General features: G+C 48.4%; 1 protein-coding gene across 1 annotated transcript in view; it reads left to right on the top strand.

Annotated features, from left to right (window-relative positions):
• The first annotated feature begins 2,278 nt into the window (after nucleotides 1–2,278).
• FRMPD3 (FERM and PDZ domain containing 3) overlaps nucleotides 2,279–19,233 on the top strand; it is a 57,503-nt gene continuing 40,548 nt past the window's right edge. Inside the window, exons 1-3 of the mRNA XM_060087941.1 lie at nucleotides 2,279–2,426; nucleotides 5,395–5,497; nucleotides 9,023–9,068. Of these exons, the coding sequence (XP_059943924.1) occupies nucleotides 2,303–2,426; nucleotides 5,395–5,497; nucleotides 9,023–9,068 (273 nt within the window). The 5' untranslated portion in view covers nucleotides 2,279–2,302. The remainder of the gene's footprint in view (nucleotides 2,427–5,394; nucleotides 5,498–9,022; nucleotides 9,069–19,233) is intronic.

Genomic DNA, 19,233 nt, shown 5'->3' with positions numbered 1-19,233 from the left:
TGTACACTTGTCTCTCTGACCTGCCCTCTCTCCCCCCGCGCCCCCTGCTAGACTGGAAGATCTTTGAAGGTGGAGATCTGTAACTTCTTGGGCCCCCCAAAGCTCCAACTGTGTGAGTAGGCCCTCGATAAATACCTGTTGATGGATTAACATAGTCAAAACAGGAAAGCAGAACACTTGGGTCACAAAAGGCTCTTAGCTTGTTGGGTCCCCTGGCACCAGGAGTGTCTATTTTCATGAGGATTGGTGATGCCTCAAGGCCCAGTGGAGACTGGCATGCCAGCTTTGGAAAAAGAAAAAGGCAGCGAAACCGAGGCTGCAGTGGCCCGGGGGCCCTGCATGCCGGACAGGGTAGCAAGCGCTCCCACGGTGCCTGGATCTTCCTTGCAGTGTCCCCGCTCCCCATGCCCCAGGATGTGCAGCCCGACAGGCTCTCATCGTCCAGATTGCCCTGGCTGGTGCCCATGGCGGAAATGAGCTGGTGTCATCCCAAGAAGAGGCGCCTTTAGTGCCGGTGAGTTGAGGTCGGATGACAGGAGGCAAAGGGCTCGTTTGGGAAGCAGCTGTAGGGGTGAGGCAAGATGGCGGCTACAGGAAGATGTTCTCTGGCTCCCTCCAAGGCCAAGTGCCTGCCTGCCACCAGGAGCAGAAATGAGAGAGGTGCCAGCCTGAGGCCACCCTCACTGAGCCCCTGTCCTGGGAGGGTCCCTATCCAGAACACCGGCCAGCCAAGTTCCAGCTTCCAAGTGACTTTCTGTTGAAGAGTGACCATTTGTCTTACCAGCATGAGAGGGAAGGAGCCAGTTTCTGAATTCATCTTCAGCAGGCTTGACCTCATCTTAGCAGCTCCTTCCACCTCCCTCAGGGGCACCAGACAGAGCCCAAGCCAGCATGAGTGCAGCCAGAGTTGATGTGGTCGGATTCAAATCAGCCACAGTCTGTCTTCCTGCCTGAGTTCTTCTATGAGAGAGACAAGCCCAGGACTATGAATTTCTCTTTTATACGATTACTCCAAACCTACCGAATCTGTGTCCTGATAAACAACCTAATTGCTTACAACCACTTGCTCCCGAGGAATATTCTTCACTAGTCAACAATCACTCTCATAGTGTCAGAACCTTCCAATTCTTTTCCAAACCTTACACTAGTTTGATTAATTAGCTCCTGGCCCTCTGTATCTCGTTCAGAAGGGCACTGCCTGGAACCTTAATTTTTGAGAATACACACACCTAGGCTAGGAAACTCAATCCCTTTTATTAGGCCAATTCAAGGGGCTGAGGCTCTGGGCCTCTTGCTTCTGGTCCGCTCTCTTCTACCTCCACCTGCCCTATCCTGCCTGCCGGCCATTCATTCCCCTTTTTGCCTCTTCCCTTGCCCCTGCACACAGTGCGTTCACAAAGCCCAGGGTCCCCCACGCCCTCACCCCTTAGGGCTCTTCATTCAAATAGTGAGCTCAGACCCATCCTTGCCTGCAGGATGCTTCACCCTGGCCCTTACTGTAGACCCTCTATAAAGTCCTAGTGTAATTCCTAAGCTTCAGTAAGTTGCGCTGTCAGCATCGGGAGTGCTATCTATAATCTCTCTCGAGTACTGAGGCAGCAATTTCTCTTCTCCCAACTCGTCTGGGTTCGGGTCTTCCGGCAGCCACAGGAGGCAGCTCCCCTTCTTGCCCATGGGAGCCGCTCTCCAGCTATCCCATTAACTGAGACAAGCTGGCATTATGCACGGTTGTGTAGGTGCTGGTCCTCCACATGAGCCCGTTTGTTTACATATGGCATCTCAGTAGTTTCTTTTTATATATAACCTAAGGGACATTGAAGTTTAAAATTACACAGGGACTTCATGAAGGTGCTCCACATTCTGAAATGACTTCACATTCCTTCCCCACTTCCTTGGCTGTTTTGTGGTCCCTTCCCTCAAGGTTCTGGTTTCTCTTAGGGAGTTAATAGCCAGTTCAATGGGTGATAACCTTTTGAACTAACCAGCTGTTAGTTCTTTTTAGGACTGACTCTAATGTCAGGCTCCATGATGCCAATTTCCTCTATTGGCCCTGGTCCTGTAGACAAGTGGCTTCTCCCTTCTAGACTCTTCTTTCTCCAGTCTGAAATATGAGGCAGTCCTCACCTCTGCTCGTGCCGGAGGATGTAGGAAGCGACGTGCGTGAACTCCCAGGTGCCATGGGCAGCACCCTTATCGGCGTCCCTCCCAGCTGCTTCTGAGGCTTAGTTGCCTTTGCGTCTTGTTTTGCTCCCATCTTCCCCTTCCCCTCAGTCATGTGATACAGGAAGAGAGAGCAAATGATATGGAATGTGAGCAGCTGCCAGCAGAGACACTGCGACAAGTGACCATTCACCGGGACCCTATATATGGCTTTGGCTTCGTGGCCGGCAGTGAGAGGCCTGTGGTGGTGCGATCTGTGAGGCCAGGTAGGTGTCCCTCAGAGTGTCCTGTGGCCCTGGCTTCTACCCGCCCCCCAACGCCCACGCATTGCCCAAAGAACAGAGCACCTGAGTATACTGTGTTGCCAAGGAACTCACGAAGAGTGGGTGAAGACTTGCCAACTAGTAACTGTGTGACGGAGCTGGGCTTTTAAGACTTACCCACACACACCACCGAGGCTGCTTGGGCTCTAGACAGAGGCTGTAGTTAATGGTTTAGTAGGGTCTGGGTCTTAATAAAACTTCCCTTTGCACAGAGCCTTCATAGGAGAGCCATACTGCCTTGGATGAGGAATACTCATCCGATTCAATTCAACAAATATGTATTGATCGCCTACTCTAAGCCCAGCAAGGTTATAGGGAAATACAAGACAGATTTCCTGTCCCCAAGAATCTAACCATCAGGCTCTGGGGACTAGTACACGTTCATGAAATAGGTCATCCATTAAAGACTGGAGTCAGGATATAGACCATAGGTGGAAGAGGAGAGTGAAATCTCTGAATACCACAGTGGCAATACAACACCTACCATTGATCTAGGTACTGCTTTGTGCTTTACATCATCTTGTTCAATCCTCACAGCTGCATGCACAAGGTAAGTAATACCATTCCTATTTTACAAATGAGGAAACTGAGGCATAGAGGAAGAGAAATGACTTGTCCAGGGTCACTCTGCTAGGAAGCAGCAGAGCTAGGATTTGCACTTAAGCCTGTGTGATGCCATGCGGGGGAGCAGGGCTTGAATGGGACCATGTGGGGTGGACCAAGCGAGAACCCCACCGGAACTGTAAAAGCCTGCTGTCATGAATGAAATGGGAAAGGGCCTGAGCACTGTTTTGTTCTGAATCTTGCTAGGCATTGACAGAAAAGACAGACGGAAAGGAGCTCTATTCCTGACTTCCTGGGCCTGAGGCATTAGATGTTTACAACAGTTTCTCGCTCAGTCAAGAGGAGCAGCTGGAGTACAAACTGGTCTAGCAGAAATTTGATGAATTTTGCAATCCTCCAAGGAAAAGAAAAAGATTTTTGTAAGCTCGCTCTTCAACTAGAGGGCATAAAGTAAAAAAAAAAAAAAAAAAAAAAAACAATTCAGTAAAAGAGTTCATGGCTGACGTAAGGCTCCCGAGTCAGTCATGCAGTTTGGCGAAAGGTTTTTGAGTCTCTGATCAGAAATCAAATTTGTCCTGGGAAAGAGGGACCCAGATAAAACTTAAGGAGCCCCTGGTTTAACTTCAGAGGAGACAGAATTCATAGGGTTGCTGCAGGTGGTATGAGAATGTAGAAGAAGGGGTTGGAGAAGTGGAGAGAAGGAAAGCCACAGGGGAGACCACAGGAGGCCACAGGGCTGGCAGGCTAATTGCAGAGAACTTGTTTTTGAGAGCGCAAGAGAAGATAAGACGCATCCTATAGAGGAACAGTTATGGTTGAACAAGCCAACAAACCATTCCGTGAAAATAGCAGCAAACTGAGCTTACTACTGCATCAGAGAGCCAAGGCTTGTGATGGAGATTGAGTTCCGTGAGGACCTCCTCCCTTAAAAGGAATGAAGGAGGGATGGATGGATGGAAGGAAGGAAGGAAGGGGGGGAATAGGTAGAGTGGCCTCTACCTAAAAGATTGGCATAAGTGGCAGAAGTAGATAGGAGGAATGAAATGAGTTGAAGGAATTGTCCCTTGGAGGATATGATAACTACCATTTATTGAATTCTTACCAACATCAATCAGCTGTTTTAAGTGCTATACGTTCATCATCCCATTTATCCTCCCAACATTCTTATGATGTTATTTTTCCATTTCACAGATGAGGAAAGAAAGATTCAGAGAGATTAAATGTCTCGTCCACAACTAGTGAATTGCAGATATGAGGTTAAGAGTCTGGGCCTGCCTGGCTGGCTGCAAAGAGTGGACTCTTCACCACCATGCTCCCCATTTCTGAAGTCACTGTGCTGTCAGGAGACTGGGCCTGCTGGCTGAGCCACACTTAGCACACAGGCCCCACTCTCCAGAGCCATTGAGAGGTGCTCAAGTGACACAGTGGCCTTGTTATTGTTCATCTTTGTGGAATTTGCACAGCACACTTCTTTGTAGAGAGAGGCATAGTTGGGATCTGGCCCTTTTGAGTGGATCCCAGTAAGCGTCCAGGCTGGTTTGAGAGCGACATGTCGTTAAACATCTCTTTCAGGTTTGAGTTAAGCTGGGTCCAACTTCTCATTCTCCCTGAATCTCTAAAAAGCTTTCCTCCAAGAAGGTCTTTGCTAAACACCACGAGCAGCATAGCCCGGGGCACCCCTCAAACCCACCCTTCACCCCAACCGGGAAGGTAAGGCCCTCAGGCAGATCTGCTTTCTAAACCTCGACAGTAGAGATGGGAAGGAGGGAAAGGAAATTTCCAAGTGCCCGTGATTTAGGATCTATGCCTTGTTCCCCTCATTTCTTGGAGAGTAGCATGTCTCAGAGGTGAAAGAAAATAAACCCTTCAGGTCTTTTGGTCCATCCCCCTGCCTCCAGGCAAGTGAGTGCCTACATCCTTCCAGACCAGTGAGTTTGGATATTGTTCAAGTAAGAAGATTCCTCGCCCCCTCCCATCACCTGTAGCCCCTCCGATAGTCTGGAAGCCATTCTCTGGGCCCAAGCAGATCCCTCCTGGGGAAACGGAAGTTTGTGCTCCTCTCTAGACCCAAGCCAGGAAGCACTCATGGACCTCGTCTGAGCACCAGGCCTTTGCTACCACAGCACTCCCAGCCAAAGGAGGGCCACTCCACTCTCTTTCTCCAGTCCTCTGCCCTCCATCCACCACAGGCAGCAGTGGCCCGGGGCTCAAACAGCGGCCCTGCCACTGGCACCACTCGGCCTGCAGCGTCGCCTGCACCCACGTCAGCTCCCTCAGGCAGTGTCAACTCCCTCCCACCCAGGCCTGCGCTTTCTCAACCCTCACGCCTGTCTCCTCTCCTCTGCAGGAGGCCCCTCTGAGGACAAGCTCCTGGCTGGTGACCAAATTGTGGCTATTAATGAGGAGGACGTGAGCGAAGCCCCCAGGGAGAGGTTCATAGAACTCATCAGGTAATAGGGCCTTGGCAAGAGCTGAGTACGGCCCTCCCCATCCCACCAGTGGCGTAGCTATGGCTGCCACAGCTCTCCCTGGCCCTGAGAGAGGAGGCCTCCCAGGAAGGGTAGCCCAAGCCAGAGTTCCTGGCTACCCAGGACATCCGGGGCCCAAGGGCCCTCACACACTCTGGCTTAGCCTCGTCCAGTGATGTGAGCAGACATCACTGCTCACATCACTGGACAGCCTCCTGCCAGAGCTCACCTCACCTCCCTCCACCCAGCTACTCCCCTTACCCATGCCCTTTGGTTTTCGGCTTGCTGTGCAGTAAGTGACCAATGAGAACAAGTGAGTGACCAATGAGAATAATGAGCGACCAATGAGACAGACCAAGTGAGCAGTGAGAACCAAACAAGCCATTCAAAGGACATTCTGAGATAAGTACAATGTGAGCAAGTCACTGTTTCCCGTCCGCCCACCAAAAAAAAAAAAACACAAGAAGAAAATCTAAATCCCTGGCCAGTGGGTTGAAGGAGGGAACCTGCCATTGTGGATTTTGCTCACAGTATGTGTGACCCCTTAGTGCCCTCCACAGATAGGGGTAGGTGAAAGAGAGAAAGGGGTGTTAGAAGGACTACCACCCTCTGTCCGTGGAGTAATCACATTGACTTTTCCTCTCCTTTACCTCTATACACACCAAGCCACCACATACCACACACACACACACAAACACACACACCATGCCACCACATACCACCACATACACACCATGCATACCACATACTACACACACACCCACATGCACACCATACACACACAGACACAAAACATGGCACCACACACACACACACCCCACATACCACACACACACCATGCACTACAAATATGCCTGCTCACACACACACACACACTCACGTACCGTAGGCACTCCCACATGCCCACCACATGCACACACAGCACCCCCACGCCCCCTTGCATACACGTGTTGATAAGGAATGAGATGGTAGAGATGACAGCTCTAGATTCCACGGCTGACCTCAGTTTGGAGGACATGGGCTGTCTCCCCTCAAATGGAACCCTGTGCTGGCCCTCCTGCTCTCCCTCTCTGCCTGCTGTAACCTGTTCCATCTCTGCATCCATCTCCTCAACCCTTCTTGATTTGGAGTGTTTTCATCCCACTGGTCTTTCTTGTTCTCCCAAAGCCCACCTGCCGCCAGACCCCCTCCCTCCCCTCCACAGGCAGAGGAGCGGTAGCCCCTTGCTAGCTCTGGAGGGGTTTGCAATGCTCCCTCCTGAAGTCCAGAGCAGGTCTTCCTTGACATGCTCCCCCTCCAGCTTAATATCTTGGAATGTGTCTGGTCCCTGATGACCCTTAGTTTGTCTCTTCTCCAAGTTCAGTTTGTACATTGCATTCCCCCACTCTCCACCCTTCACCCTTCACACTCCACCACCACACCAATATGGGGTGAGTTCTTTCAATCCCATCAGGGTATGCTGGCGTTCTTTCAGGCTGACCCCTCGGAAGTCTTTGCTTTGCTTCTAGTGGATACCTTTGCACCCCAGAACAAGGTAGCCTGATTTTGTGAGGGAGCCCAGAGCACTTTCTGGGTCAAGACAGAGCTCACTCATTTGATAACCTCAGGGGCTAGCAGATCATTCATTCATTCAGTAAATATTTATTATAGCGAGTGTCTACTGTGCATCAGGCATTGTTCTAGGCACTAAGTATACAGCAGTGAATAAGCTAGATGAAAATCCTTGCCCATTGGAGTTTACATTCTACTGGAAGGAGACACACCATAAGCAATAAACATGATAAATAAGTATTGTACAGTATGCTAGAAGTTGATGAATGTTATTGAAGAATAGAAAGGGGATCAGGATAAAGAAGATCAGGAATGATGGGCACAGGGGTGCAGAGTGTAACTTTAAATAGCACGGCCAGGGCTTCCCTGGTGGCGCAGTGGTTGAGAGTCCACCTGCCGATGCAGGGGATACGGGTTCGTGCCCTGGTCCGGGAAGATCCCACATGCCACGGAGCGGCTGGGCCCGTGAGCCATGGCCGCTGAGCCTGTGCGTCTGGAGCCTGTGCTCCACAATAGGAGAGGCCACAACAGTGAGAGGCCCGCGTACCGCCAAAAAAAAAAAAAACAACAACAAAAAAAAACAAAATAGCACGGCCAGTGTCGGCCTCAATGAGGAGGTGACATTTGAAGAAAGACTTGGGGACTTCCCTGGTGGTCCAGTGGTTAGGACTCCATGCTTCCACTGCACAAGTTTGATCCTAAGATCCTGCATGCTGCGCAGCATCGCCAAAAAAAAAAAAAAAAGACTTGAAGGAAATGAGGATGTTAGAGAAGGCAAGAAGAACCCAGTGTAAAGGCCCTAAAGCAGGAGTGTGTCTGGTGTGTTTGGGGAACAGGGGAGAAGCCAGCGTGTGGAGTGGGGTAAAGAAGGGGGAGAGTTGTAGCTACTGCAAGGACTTTGGCTTTGTTCTACATGACATGGGGAGACGTGGCAGGGGCCGGAGCACAGGAGTCACATAATCCGATTGACACTAGGCACCTGCCCTGATCAAGAGACAGGATTTTCTATGGTGTTTTCCCTGGAATACAACTCCTTTCTTCCCCTGGGAGCTTCCCAGACGCTGCAGATGATTCATCCCTGGACTCTGCCTCACTGAATATGGGAAATGGTCCAAGTCCTTGAGCAGGGAGCCTTGGCCTTTCTTGAATACCCAGAATCAAGGGCATCTTGACTCTGCTTCCTGAACACCTTTGTTCCCAGAAACATTTGAAAAAGGCCAACAAAGAGAGGAGAAGCTCCTTCAAGGCGAACTCTTTCCATTCCTTTAGTTCTTTTAAAGGATTATGTATTCCTGGAAGAGAATTTTCATACCTCACAGCTTGTTGGATCATTGGCATAATTCTTGTCTGAAGAGTTTCAAATTCTTCATCCTTTTGAATATTTGCTATCTGGAGAGTCTTGCCTTCCATCTGTTGCTTCCCGGCTCTCATTTTTTTGGTCCTTCAATTAAAACAAGTCTGCTGAGTATGAGTCATGATGACCACATGACCTCCTTTGGGTTTGTCCTTTCAGTTTCTCCTCTTGCTTAAATACCAAATTGCCAATAATCATTGTACACGTTTCCCAGGACTCTGACTGTGCTCCCTTTGAGTTCCATAATTCAGGTCTTTAGTTTTCCTTGAGAACTTTTTAGCCTATAGATAAAATTGCTCCTAGGGTTTGAGGATTTCTACAGAGAGACTGTGAGAAGGAATATTAAAAAAGACCTGAAAAATGACAACCCCAGAGATAATGGTAATACCATCTTCAGACGCCTGTGTGAACTTATATGTATGATGTATGTCAGCCGCCACAGATGATGGCAGGCGAGGCAGCCATGCACATATTTAGATTGCCCTCTGTCCTAATCCATATACCTGAATGCAGCCCAGGGGAGAATTCTGGTGTTGCTTCTCGTGCTAGATGAGTACCCAGTGCATGATACACTACTCTCCTGTTCCCTCTTCTCTCTGTAGGAGCGCTAAGGAATTCATCGTTCTTACAGTTCTGCACACTCATCAGGTGAGTGAGCCTCTTTGCCATCCACCTTTCCTCCTGACTGAGACAAGAGTATCCCCATATTGGAAAGTTATAGCCATGGGAGAAGGGGAGGAGAGAGACGAAGACCAACATTGTTGTGAGCCAAGGATTTAGGAGTGAACTTAGAAGCATACTTTCGGAACATCTTGTCTACGCTCACGTCCCAGACTTGAGGATTTTGAAGGGCTACACAGTGCTTTGTTCTGCCCTGTGCTCTCTGCTTTGCCCCACTTAAGCTGCCCCACCCCTGCCCCAGTTCCAGACATATTTTCTACCTCCTTTTTGCTGTGCCCCATCAAAATTTCCCTGTCCAGTGTCCGAGTCCCTTAATCCTTGCAGATGGTGGGTGCTAATCTTATTTATTCATTCACACAGGTGTATACTAAATGGCCTACAATATGTGAGACACAGCACTGTGTTGGGGAATTTACTGTAAAGTTGCTGGGGAGGTACAGTTGGACAAACAGGTTCATCTTTGTCCAGGTTCAGTCAGTAACTGGCTCTGTGACCTTGCGTGAGTTAGTTCCCTTTTCTAAACCTGTTTCGTCATCTGTAAATTGAGGGATTTAGACTATAACAGTGTTCCCTGAACTTGCCTGATCATAATAGTCACCAGGACTGTTTATTAAAAGTGAAAGTCCCCAGACCCTTCTTCTCAAAAGTTGAAATCAGAAGGCACAGTGTCCATTACTAGGTCACATCCTTGTAGTCATCTTAACTCAAATTCACACACCCAGGTGCAAAACTTCAGCATGCAAAACTCAGAGCCCTCCTCCCACCACCAGCCTAGTTGTCCCTTTCCAGTGTCCCCAACTCTACCCTGCACCCCAGCACTTATGTCCCAACCCCATCCCATAGCCACGGGGGAGGTCACTTCTGTTGGGGATGGGAGACATGAAATCAGGGGAGACTTTACAGAGGAGGCTGCACCTGAGCTCTACCTTGAGAGATGGGGCAGAATTTCCCAGGCACAGATGGAGGGAAAGATTATCCAGAGAGAGATGACATTTCTGTGCAAAGCGAGGGGCAGTGCATAGATGCAAGGCATGGGCTCACGAGTCTGGAAGACGGGGTTCAAATCAAACTCTGGCATCTACTGCCTCTCCTCATGGCCCCCAGCCATCTTCTGTGTCAATGTGAACCACACACACAAACACACACACACACACACACACGCTTCCTGGTATTTAGGCCTTTCTCAATTCCAATTCTCCTGTCTCAGGGCTTGCAAGCTCCACCCCTCAGTGGGTGTTACCAATAGGCCCCTCCCTCCCCACCTTACTGCACATGATTAGTTGCCTAGTGAGCAGTGGGCAGTCAGCCCTCACTCCCCAATCACCTGCCATGAAAATGGCTACCAGTTCCCCCCCAGAATGATGCTTGTGGCATGGTTGGAATTTACCTCTCTGATCAGAGACCCATTGTGGGTTACTTTGTTAGTCAGGTCTCCTCAAATGTCACTTCCTTGTAGAAGCCTTCCTGGACTATCCTTTCTAAGATAGAATCTACCTGCCACTATCTCCTGATACTGCTTAATTTTCCCAGCAGAGCTGAAATATTATATTTTTTAACTTTTTGTTTTGAAATCATTGTAGATTCACAGGAAGTTGCAAAGCTAGTACAGTGACATCCTTTACCATGTTTCTCCCAGTGGCTACATGTTAAATACCTACAGTACCATATCAGAACTGAGGCACTGATGTCAGTACAATGTGTGCGTAAGTTTCAGTGTCACTCTATCACATGTGTGGCTTCATGTATCAACACAGTCAAGATACTGGACAGTTCTATCACTGAAAGGATCCCTCATGTTGCCCTTTTATGGTGCCCCTACTCACCACCCTCAATCCCTGTCAACCACTAGTCTGTTTTCCATTTCTGTAATTTCATCCTTTCAAGAATATTATATAAATGGAATCATAGAGTATGTAACCTTTGGTGGTCGGCTTTTTTCACTCAGCACAATGCCCTTGAGATTCATCCAAGCCATTGCTTGTATTAATAGTTTGCTCCTTTTTATTGCTGAATAGTATTCCATGGTATGGATGTACCACTGTTTGGTCATCCACCCACTGAAGGACATTGGGGTTGCTTCCAGACTTTGGCTAGCCCAGTTAAAGCTGCTATAAACATTCATGTACAGGTTTTTTTGTGTATGAGCATTAAGTTTTCATTTCTCTGGAACAAATGCCCAAAAGTGTGATTGTTCAGTCATATATTAAATGTATGTGTAATTTATTAAGAAACTGCCAGGCTACTTTCCAGAGTGGCTGTATCATTTTTACATTCCCATGAAATATTATACTTATAGGTATTTATTGTCTGTCTCTCTCAATAGAATGTCAGCTCCACGAGGGTAGAGGCTGTGGTTCACTGCTGTATCCCCAGCGCCTGGAACAGCACCTGGCATAGAATAGGCACTCAATAAGTATTTGTTGGAGGAATGAAGGAAATGCAACTTCCAGCCATCACGGCAACGTAAACTAAAACTAAACTAAACTCAAGTGTCCAAACTTAGGTGCAGAATGAAGAGCCTAACACCCCCCCCCTGCATCTCTGTCCCAACTCTCATCCAAGTGCCCCCAACACCCCTTTGTCCCCCAGTTCTTATGCCCCCACTGCCCATCCCATGGCCTCTTTGCCGTGGCCAGGCTGCTTTCCTTCTCTCCTTTGTACGTGTCTTAGTTCTCACTGCCCTGCAGACTTCTGTCCTTGTCCTAGTCCACGTCTCTTCTAACACATGGCTGTTTCCTTGAAGACCTGGCTTGAGACTCATGTCTTCCAAACACCTTTGCCTGACTAACCTCAATGAGAGTTTCTAGTTCATTCATTTGTTCACCAAACATTTACTGAATGCTTACTATTCTAGGCACTCTTCCAGGCTGGGAATATGGCAGTGCACAGGACAGACATGCTTCCTCCTCTCAGAGAGCTTACATTCTAGTTCTTGGCCTTGTGCTCTCTAAACCCTAGAAACATTGAAAAGTGGGTGAGCACATATACACAGGAGTGTATATGTAAAACAAGAGTGATAGGTAAAACAATTAGCAACCTGTACAGTAGGGGCCTTCCAATCAAAATGTAAGCCAGCCACAGGCACTGGAGCATAGTCTTGCAGGCCGCCTAACTGTGCCAGGTGTTAACCCTTTAGCTGATCTTTTATAGAGAGGGCCCAGGGGAGAGGTCAGGTGGCACCCAGGAAGCTTAGGGCACTGACTACTTACCAACCAGTGGGAGAGAATCCCTCAATATTTTACAACAGGTATGGCCATACCAGTGCATCCCAACCAAATGTCAGCCTTGCATACACGTACAGTCAATCCTCAGTATTCACAGATTCCGTATTTGCAAGTTCGTCCACTGCCTAAAATTTATTTGTGACTCCACAATCCATACTCACGGCAGTTTCCTGGTCATTTGCTGACATGCACACAGCGTGAACATTTTGAGTCTCCCAATGCACATTCCCAGCTGAGGTCAAACAAGACGATGCTCTGTCTTCTTGTTTTAGCTGTCATGCAGAGCCGTCCAGAGGATGGAGATGGTAGGGGGCAGTGCAGTGTAGTGCAGGAAGCTCCAGCTCTGGGGACAGTTGGATGGGGTTTGAATGCCAACTCTGTTAATGGGGCAGCTTCAGGCAAGTCACAACACTTCAGAACCTCATTTTCTACTGGTGAAATAAAGAAAATTGAATCTACCAGAATGAGTTGTTTTTAGAATTTAAGATTATAATCTATGTGAGATACACACACACACACACACACACACACACACACACATTTCCCCCAGGAACAGGAACAACTGTTCAGTATTCATTAGTTCAGTGCTCACACAACTATGAATAGCAGAAATCAACCGAGAGAATCTTCTTTCGCATTAAAGTGAAAGCTTCTTGAAGCCCCCCAGCACGTGCTCACTGTTACAGCTCCTACATCACAGAACATGGTAGTACTTGGCATCTCATGGGTGTCTCTTACCAGACTCTCATGTTCAAGCTTGACAGTCTCCAGAAGAAAATCTCCTGATAGCCAGGTTGTGGCCCAAGAATCTGTACTTTTTTTTTTTTTTGCGGTACGTGGGCCTCTCACTGTTGTGGCCTCTCCCGTTGCGGAGCACAGGCTCCGGACGCGCAGGCTCAGCGGCCATGGCTCACGGGCACAGCCGCTCCACGGCATGTGGGATCTTCCCGGACCGGGGCACGAACCCGTGTCCCCTGCATTGGCAGGCGGACTCTCAACCACTGCGCCACCAGGGAAGCCCAGAATCTGTACTTTTAATAAGAGCCACAAGTAATTCTGATGCTCAGTAGAATTTGGGAAACATTGAACCAGACAATCTTTAAGGCCCCTGCCACTCCTACATTCTGTGGCTGATAATGGTCTAATTCAGTGGTTCTCTAGTGGTTATACATTTTTTTGTTTTTACATCTTCACTGGAGTACAATTGCCTTACGATGGTGTGCTAGTCCCTGCTCCACAACAAAGTGAATCAGCCACACATATACATATGCTCCCACATCTCCTCCCTCCCGTATCTCCTCCCTCCCGCATCTCCCTCCCTCCCACCCTCCCCATCCCACCCATCCAGGTGGTCACAAAGCACCGAGCTGATCTCCCTGTGCCATGCGGCTGCTTCCCACCAGCCATCCACTTCATGCTTGGTAGTGTATACATGTCCATGCCACCCTCCCACCCCGCCACAGCCCACGCCTCCCCCTCCCCATATCCCCAAGTCCATTCCCCAGTAGGTCTGTGTCTTTATTCCCATCTTACCCCAGGTTCTTTATGACATTTTTTTCTTAGATTCCATATATATGTGTTAGCATACGGTATTTGTCTTTCTCTTTCTGACTTACTTCACTCTGTATGACAGACTCTAGGTCTATCCACCTCATTACAAATAGCTCTATTTCGTTTCTTTTTATGGCTGAGTAATATTCCATTGTATATATGTGCCACATCTTCTTTACCCATTCATCCGATGATGGACATTTAGGTTGTTTCCATCTCCTGGCTATTGTAAATAGAGCTGCAATGAAAACTGTGGTACATGACTCTACTGGTTTTACATTTGAACCTCCTGAGAAGCTCTTAAACATATTGATCCTTGGGCTCTAGCCTCGGACCAATTGAATTAGAAGCTCTGGGGATGGAGCCCAGGTATTGATCTTTTGAAAACTCTCCGCAAATGATTCTGATATGTAGCCAGGGTGCATGGTCTAATGTGTAGTCTCTTTCTGATGGAATTTTCCTTTTAAAGGAGTGACTGTTACCATGGCAGATCATTGGGGAGTATTTTGGGCAGTCATAGGGATCCTTTCCCAGGGACCCTCAAACCATACTGCATAGATAGCCACTTATTAAGTCTATGTATTTAAGAGTGTTCTTTAATCTTTGAGTGACCAACTATTCCCCGTGGTTGACTGAATATGTATTCATTTTGGTACCCTTAGACCTTGTCACATCGTACGCCCTCAATAAATATTTTAAAATAAAGTACTGGCTTGTGACCTAGAATAGCCCTGGCAAAGCAAGCAGACAGTCCCTTCAAATGAAACCCTAGTTTTCTGGTTTTGAAAACTTAGCCTGTACCCAAAGAGTCTCAGTCCCCTCTGCTTGGAACCACCTGTCCAGAAAAAAAAAAAAAGCCAAAATAATGGGAACCACCGCAGAAGAATTAGTTTCCACAGAGCTTCTTCAGTATACTGCTTGGCAGAGAGTAGGTACTCAAACCCTATCTGCTGAATTGATGAAGTAATTTGATATTAACCCTAGCAATCAACTACTGCCTTCTATTTGCCTACTCTGCGCTTGGTGCTAGGGGAAGACACAGCAATATAAAATGTCATCTCTTCTTTTACAGCCTGGTTAGGGAGATGAGCAATGGTGGTGTGGATTCACAAGGAGTATTACAGGAAATCCAGGGAGGGGAATGACGAGGTTGGGGAAGCGTTCAGGACCAAGGTAGAGTTTGAGCTGGGTTTTAGAGGTGGCATTTAGCTGAGCAAAAGGGACGCTGGGGGCCCTGAAGGGTGGGGATGGTGAAGAGATAGCGTGAGGTAGGCACAGAAGTGGGAAGAAGCCCCATGTGTCCAGGGAGCTGTGGGCAGAACAGCCAACTAGGCGATAGATGGGGAGTGAGGGTTATGTGTGGTTTGTGGGGGACCTTGGAAGCCGGGGAGAGGACATGTTCCTCTCTAGGCAGTCCTGAATGCAGGAAGGAAAGACCCCTGGGTCCCTTATCAGTGGGCCCCTGACACCAGGATGGCCCTCCATTGTCTACGGCTCCCACAGTGGTTGCTATGGGAACTGCTTATAAGTAAGCTCAGGTGTCAAAGAAACTGAGGCAGCAGAAAGGGGAATCAGGAGGCTGTCAAAGCTTCAGGAACCTGAGCTCCATGTGCTTCAAATCCTTTCACAATTAGCAAAGTGCGGCCCTATCATACACTAAAACGTTTGCCCGTATACCTGTCTTTGGCCAAGGTGTAAGTGAACACAACCCTGAAATCTGTACTAATAGAGCCACCAAATTAAAAAATGGTCAAAGAATCACCAGCTGCTTAATTCAGTCCTGAGGGAAAAGGCAGCCTCTCTCTTCTGTTGCTTATTCCACGGAGCCGCTGGCTTCCTATTTACTTCAAGGGGCTTGCAATGGCCCCAGAGGTACTTGGCAATTCTAGTCCCGTGTTTCAGGCCAAAATTCATTTCAGCCAGAAAGGGTGCCCATTGCAAAATGAGACTCCCAGCTGCTTGGAGGAAAAATGGGGTCAGTCAGGAGCTCAGATGTCCCAGCTTTAAGGCACTCAGTCTATGCTTAGTGTGTTAGGACATTTCCAGCAATTCCTGGGCACTGCCCTCTCAGAGATTCTGACTTCTGAAGTCTGGTGTAGGCCTAGAAATCTCTGTTCTAACGAGCATTTCCCAGTGATTCTTATCATCAGGTGAGTTTTAGACATAGTGGGTGAGTGCATGCTAATGAGTTAGTGCAGGACTCTGTGAATTTCTTCTGTAAAGGGCCATATAGTAAATACTTTAGGCTTTGTAGGCCATACGTGGTAGCACAAAAGCAGCCATAGGCAATGCATAAATGAAGAGAATGGCTGTGTTCCAGTAAAGCTTTATTTACTAAAATATGTGGTGGGCAGGAGCTGGCCCACACAGGCCCATAGTCTGCTGGCCCCTGAAGTGGGTTCATTACTCCTTCTAGGTACCACATTTGAATGTTGACCAGGGCCTTCCCAATTCTCAGTACTTTAATTCAAATGAGCGACTCTAGTATCAAGAACTTCAGGCCCCATATTTGCACTTTGAAGATGCTTTGGGACAGGGCGACCTTGGAGAGCCCCTTAAGTCACACTGCAAGGTAGGCGTCACCTGTGTCGCAGCATAAAGCTAGACATGACTCCATGACATGTAGCAGAGACCAGCTGGCAACGAGTGAGTCACCGTCAGTGATCGAGGCTGAAGACCGAGAATAGGATGGAGTCTTAGAAACCAACAGGACAAGGGTCGATGAGGAATGAGGCACAAACAAGCTGAAAACAGCTGTACAACAGACACTGGAAATGACTATAATCCTTGAGGATAGCAAGGAGGCTGTCGCCTCTCCATATGTGATGCATAAGAGGGTACCAGTTAGGGTTCTTCATTTGTTCATATCCATTCACTAGGACCAAGGTAGAACCAGAGCAGTGAACGGAAGACCAGGAATGGACTTCCAGGTTCAGTCTGCTGTGGGGAATGATGGCTAATCCAAGACTCAGAAAATCTGGGTTCTGCTTTTTGCTCCGCTACTCAGTTATTTTGATGCATTGAGTAAACCGTATCCTCTTCCCTGGCCTCCGTTTCCTATGTAAAAATGAAGGGTGGACTAAATGGCCCATTCAGGTCTCTAGAGATGCCTCATTCCACACTGTGCATGAGGGCATTCGATGACGGATGACCACAGAGGAAAGAGAGAGTGGCTGTCAGGTAGAACAAAGAGTTCACCTACCTTGTGTCTGGCACCTCCGGTGGAGATGTGACTACAGTGGAGACGGACTTAAGCAGAGCTGCCTGAACAGAAGTACAGATCCTTCTATCTTGCCCCCTCCCTTTGCTCCTGCCGCAGCCCACAGCCTCCACCCAAGATTTGAGCACCAAGCTGTGCAACACAAAGGCATTTCTCGACTTGCATGAACAATCAATACTGTAATCACTTTCTGCAATGATCTCCAGCCCTGGATTTCCTTGTGCTATGTTGTCTGCCGCCAACAGATTGTCTCTGTGGCTCAGGATGAGAAGTCTAAGGTTCCTTTAGCTCAGTGGTTCCCAACCTTAGCTGCATTTTGAAATCATCAGAAGCTTAAAGATACCAATACCTGGGCCCCATCCCCAGGAATTTAAAAAATTTTTTAAAAACCCGGGTTTTTTTTTAAAGCTCCTCCCTCTGGTGTTTCTGCCCTCTAGCCAGCACTGAGACGCACTGCCTGACATTCTGCTGGACTCAGTGGCTTTCTGCAGTCTGCCCTCTGTGGGGAGTGAGATTGTTGGCTCCGGAAGAGAACACAGCTGGGACCAGGGCCCAAGAGCTGACGAGGACGTTTGTTGCTGGTGTGTCTTTATCTTAGGGCCCTGCCCTCCTGTGGCTGATCTAGTAAATGAATCCCAACCGCAGCGTTAATGGCAGAAAATAGCTTAATGTATTGCCTTCCCAGCTGGTGGGGACCCTTCAGGGCCTTAACACAAAGGAATGCTTGATTGTAGGGCTCGCAGGCTCCATGGCAAGGCTGGTAGGGGAGACGGTTTGAAGGGGCCCCAAACCTGATTTCCCCCTTCCTCATCTCAGTAAATGGCATCTCCATTCTTCCAGCTGACTCCTCTGTCTCACCTCCCACAACCAGTCGGTCAACATAGCATCTTGGTTCTATCTTCAGAATCTAGCCAGAATCCACTCACTTGGGATCATAGCGCCATTATTACCATCCTGGCCCAAGCCTCCATCATATTTTAAACTGTATTCCTGCAGTAGACTCCGAACGGGTCTCCCTCCTCTGGCTGCCACCCTCCTGTACTATTTTCCACACAGCAGACAGAGGCATCCGTTTTAAATGCAAGTCAGACCCTGTCTGCTCAAAACCCTCTGGTGGAGCAAAATCCAAAGTTCCTGACACGGCTTACAAGGCCCTACGTGATCCAGCCCCCAGACTCCTCTCCGGCTCCCCACTCAGTCATTCCGCTCCGGCCACACTGGGCTTCCTGGCTGTTCCCCACGCACCCCAGTCCTCCTCCCACCTCAGAGACTTTCTTGTTCTTTCTTCCTGGAAGGCTCTTGCTCCAGATATCCTCATGGCGGTCTCAACCTCACTTCCTTCAGGCCTCGCTTAAATGTCACCTCCTGAAAGAGGTCTTCCCTGACCGTCCCGTCTAAAATAACACCCCGGCCGCTCCCCACCCTCACGGCCTCAGTCTCTGCTGTAGTCCCTCACTCTGCTCGATTTGTCCTCGTGTCCTTATTTGCTACCTAAGAGATATTTCTGTGTTTATTGTCTGTCTGTCTGTCCCTGCTAGGATGGGCGCTCCTTGAGGCCAGGGAGTTTTGCCCATCTTGTTCACTGCTGAATCCCTCATCACCTAGAACTGCGCCTGGCACAGAGTGGGCCCTCCCTAAATTTGTCACACGGATGAATAAATGCCCCCAAAGACATGAGGGTGCCCCTCACCAGGACTCCTGCATTTCCTCAAATCCACGGCCCATCCAGGAAAGACTTAGTTTCCAGCATTTGCTAACCATGCGTCCTGCTGAATTTGTGGGAGTTTTCGAAAACTGGAGAGCCTAGCTGATTGAGCATTTCTTATAGAATTGGATGAACAAAGTAGTGGAGAGCCCAGAACTAGGAAGCCAGGACACCTGGGTAAAATCCCTAATGTCTCTACTCCCAAATAGTGTAGAAATTGTGGAGAAATCCTTTTGGAGGGCTAGGCCTCCTTTCTTCCACATCTAAAATAATATTTTCTATGAGCCTCTATCCTAGGGGCAGGGCATATCTTTGAAGTGAATAAGATTATTTCTGTAAATCCTTTGTGATGTTCATATTCAGATGTAATAAAAACCACCATTTAGGTATATCTCACATTAAGGAAATCAAATATATAAAACTTCAGTGCAT

The sequence above is a fragment of the Mesoplodon densirostris genome, chromosome X, assembly GCF_025265405.1.
Source record: "Mesoplodon densirostris isolate mMesDen1 chromosome X, mMesDen1 primary haplotype, whole genome shotgun sequence".
Lineage (NCBI taxonomy): Eukaryota > Metazoa > Chordata > Mammalia > Artiodactyla > Ziphiidae > Mesoplodon > Mesoplodon densirostris.
This window is presented reverse-complemented; position numbering and strand designations above follow the sequence as displayed.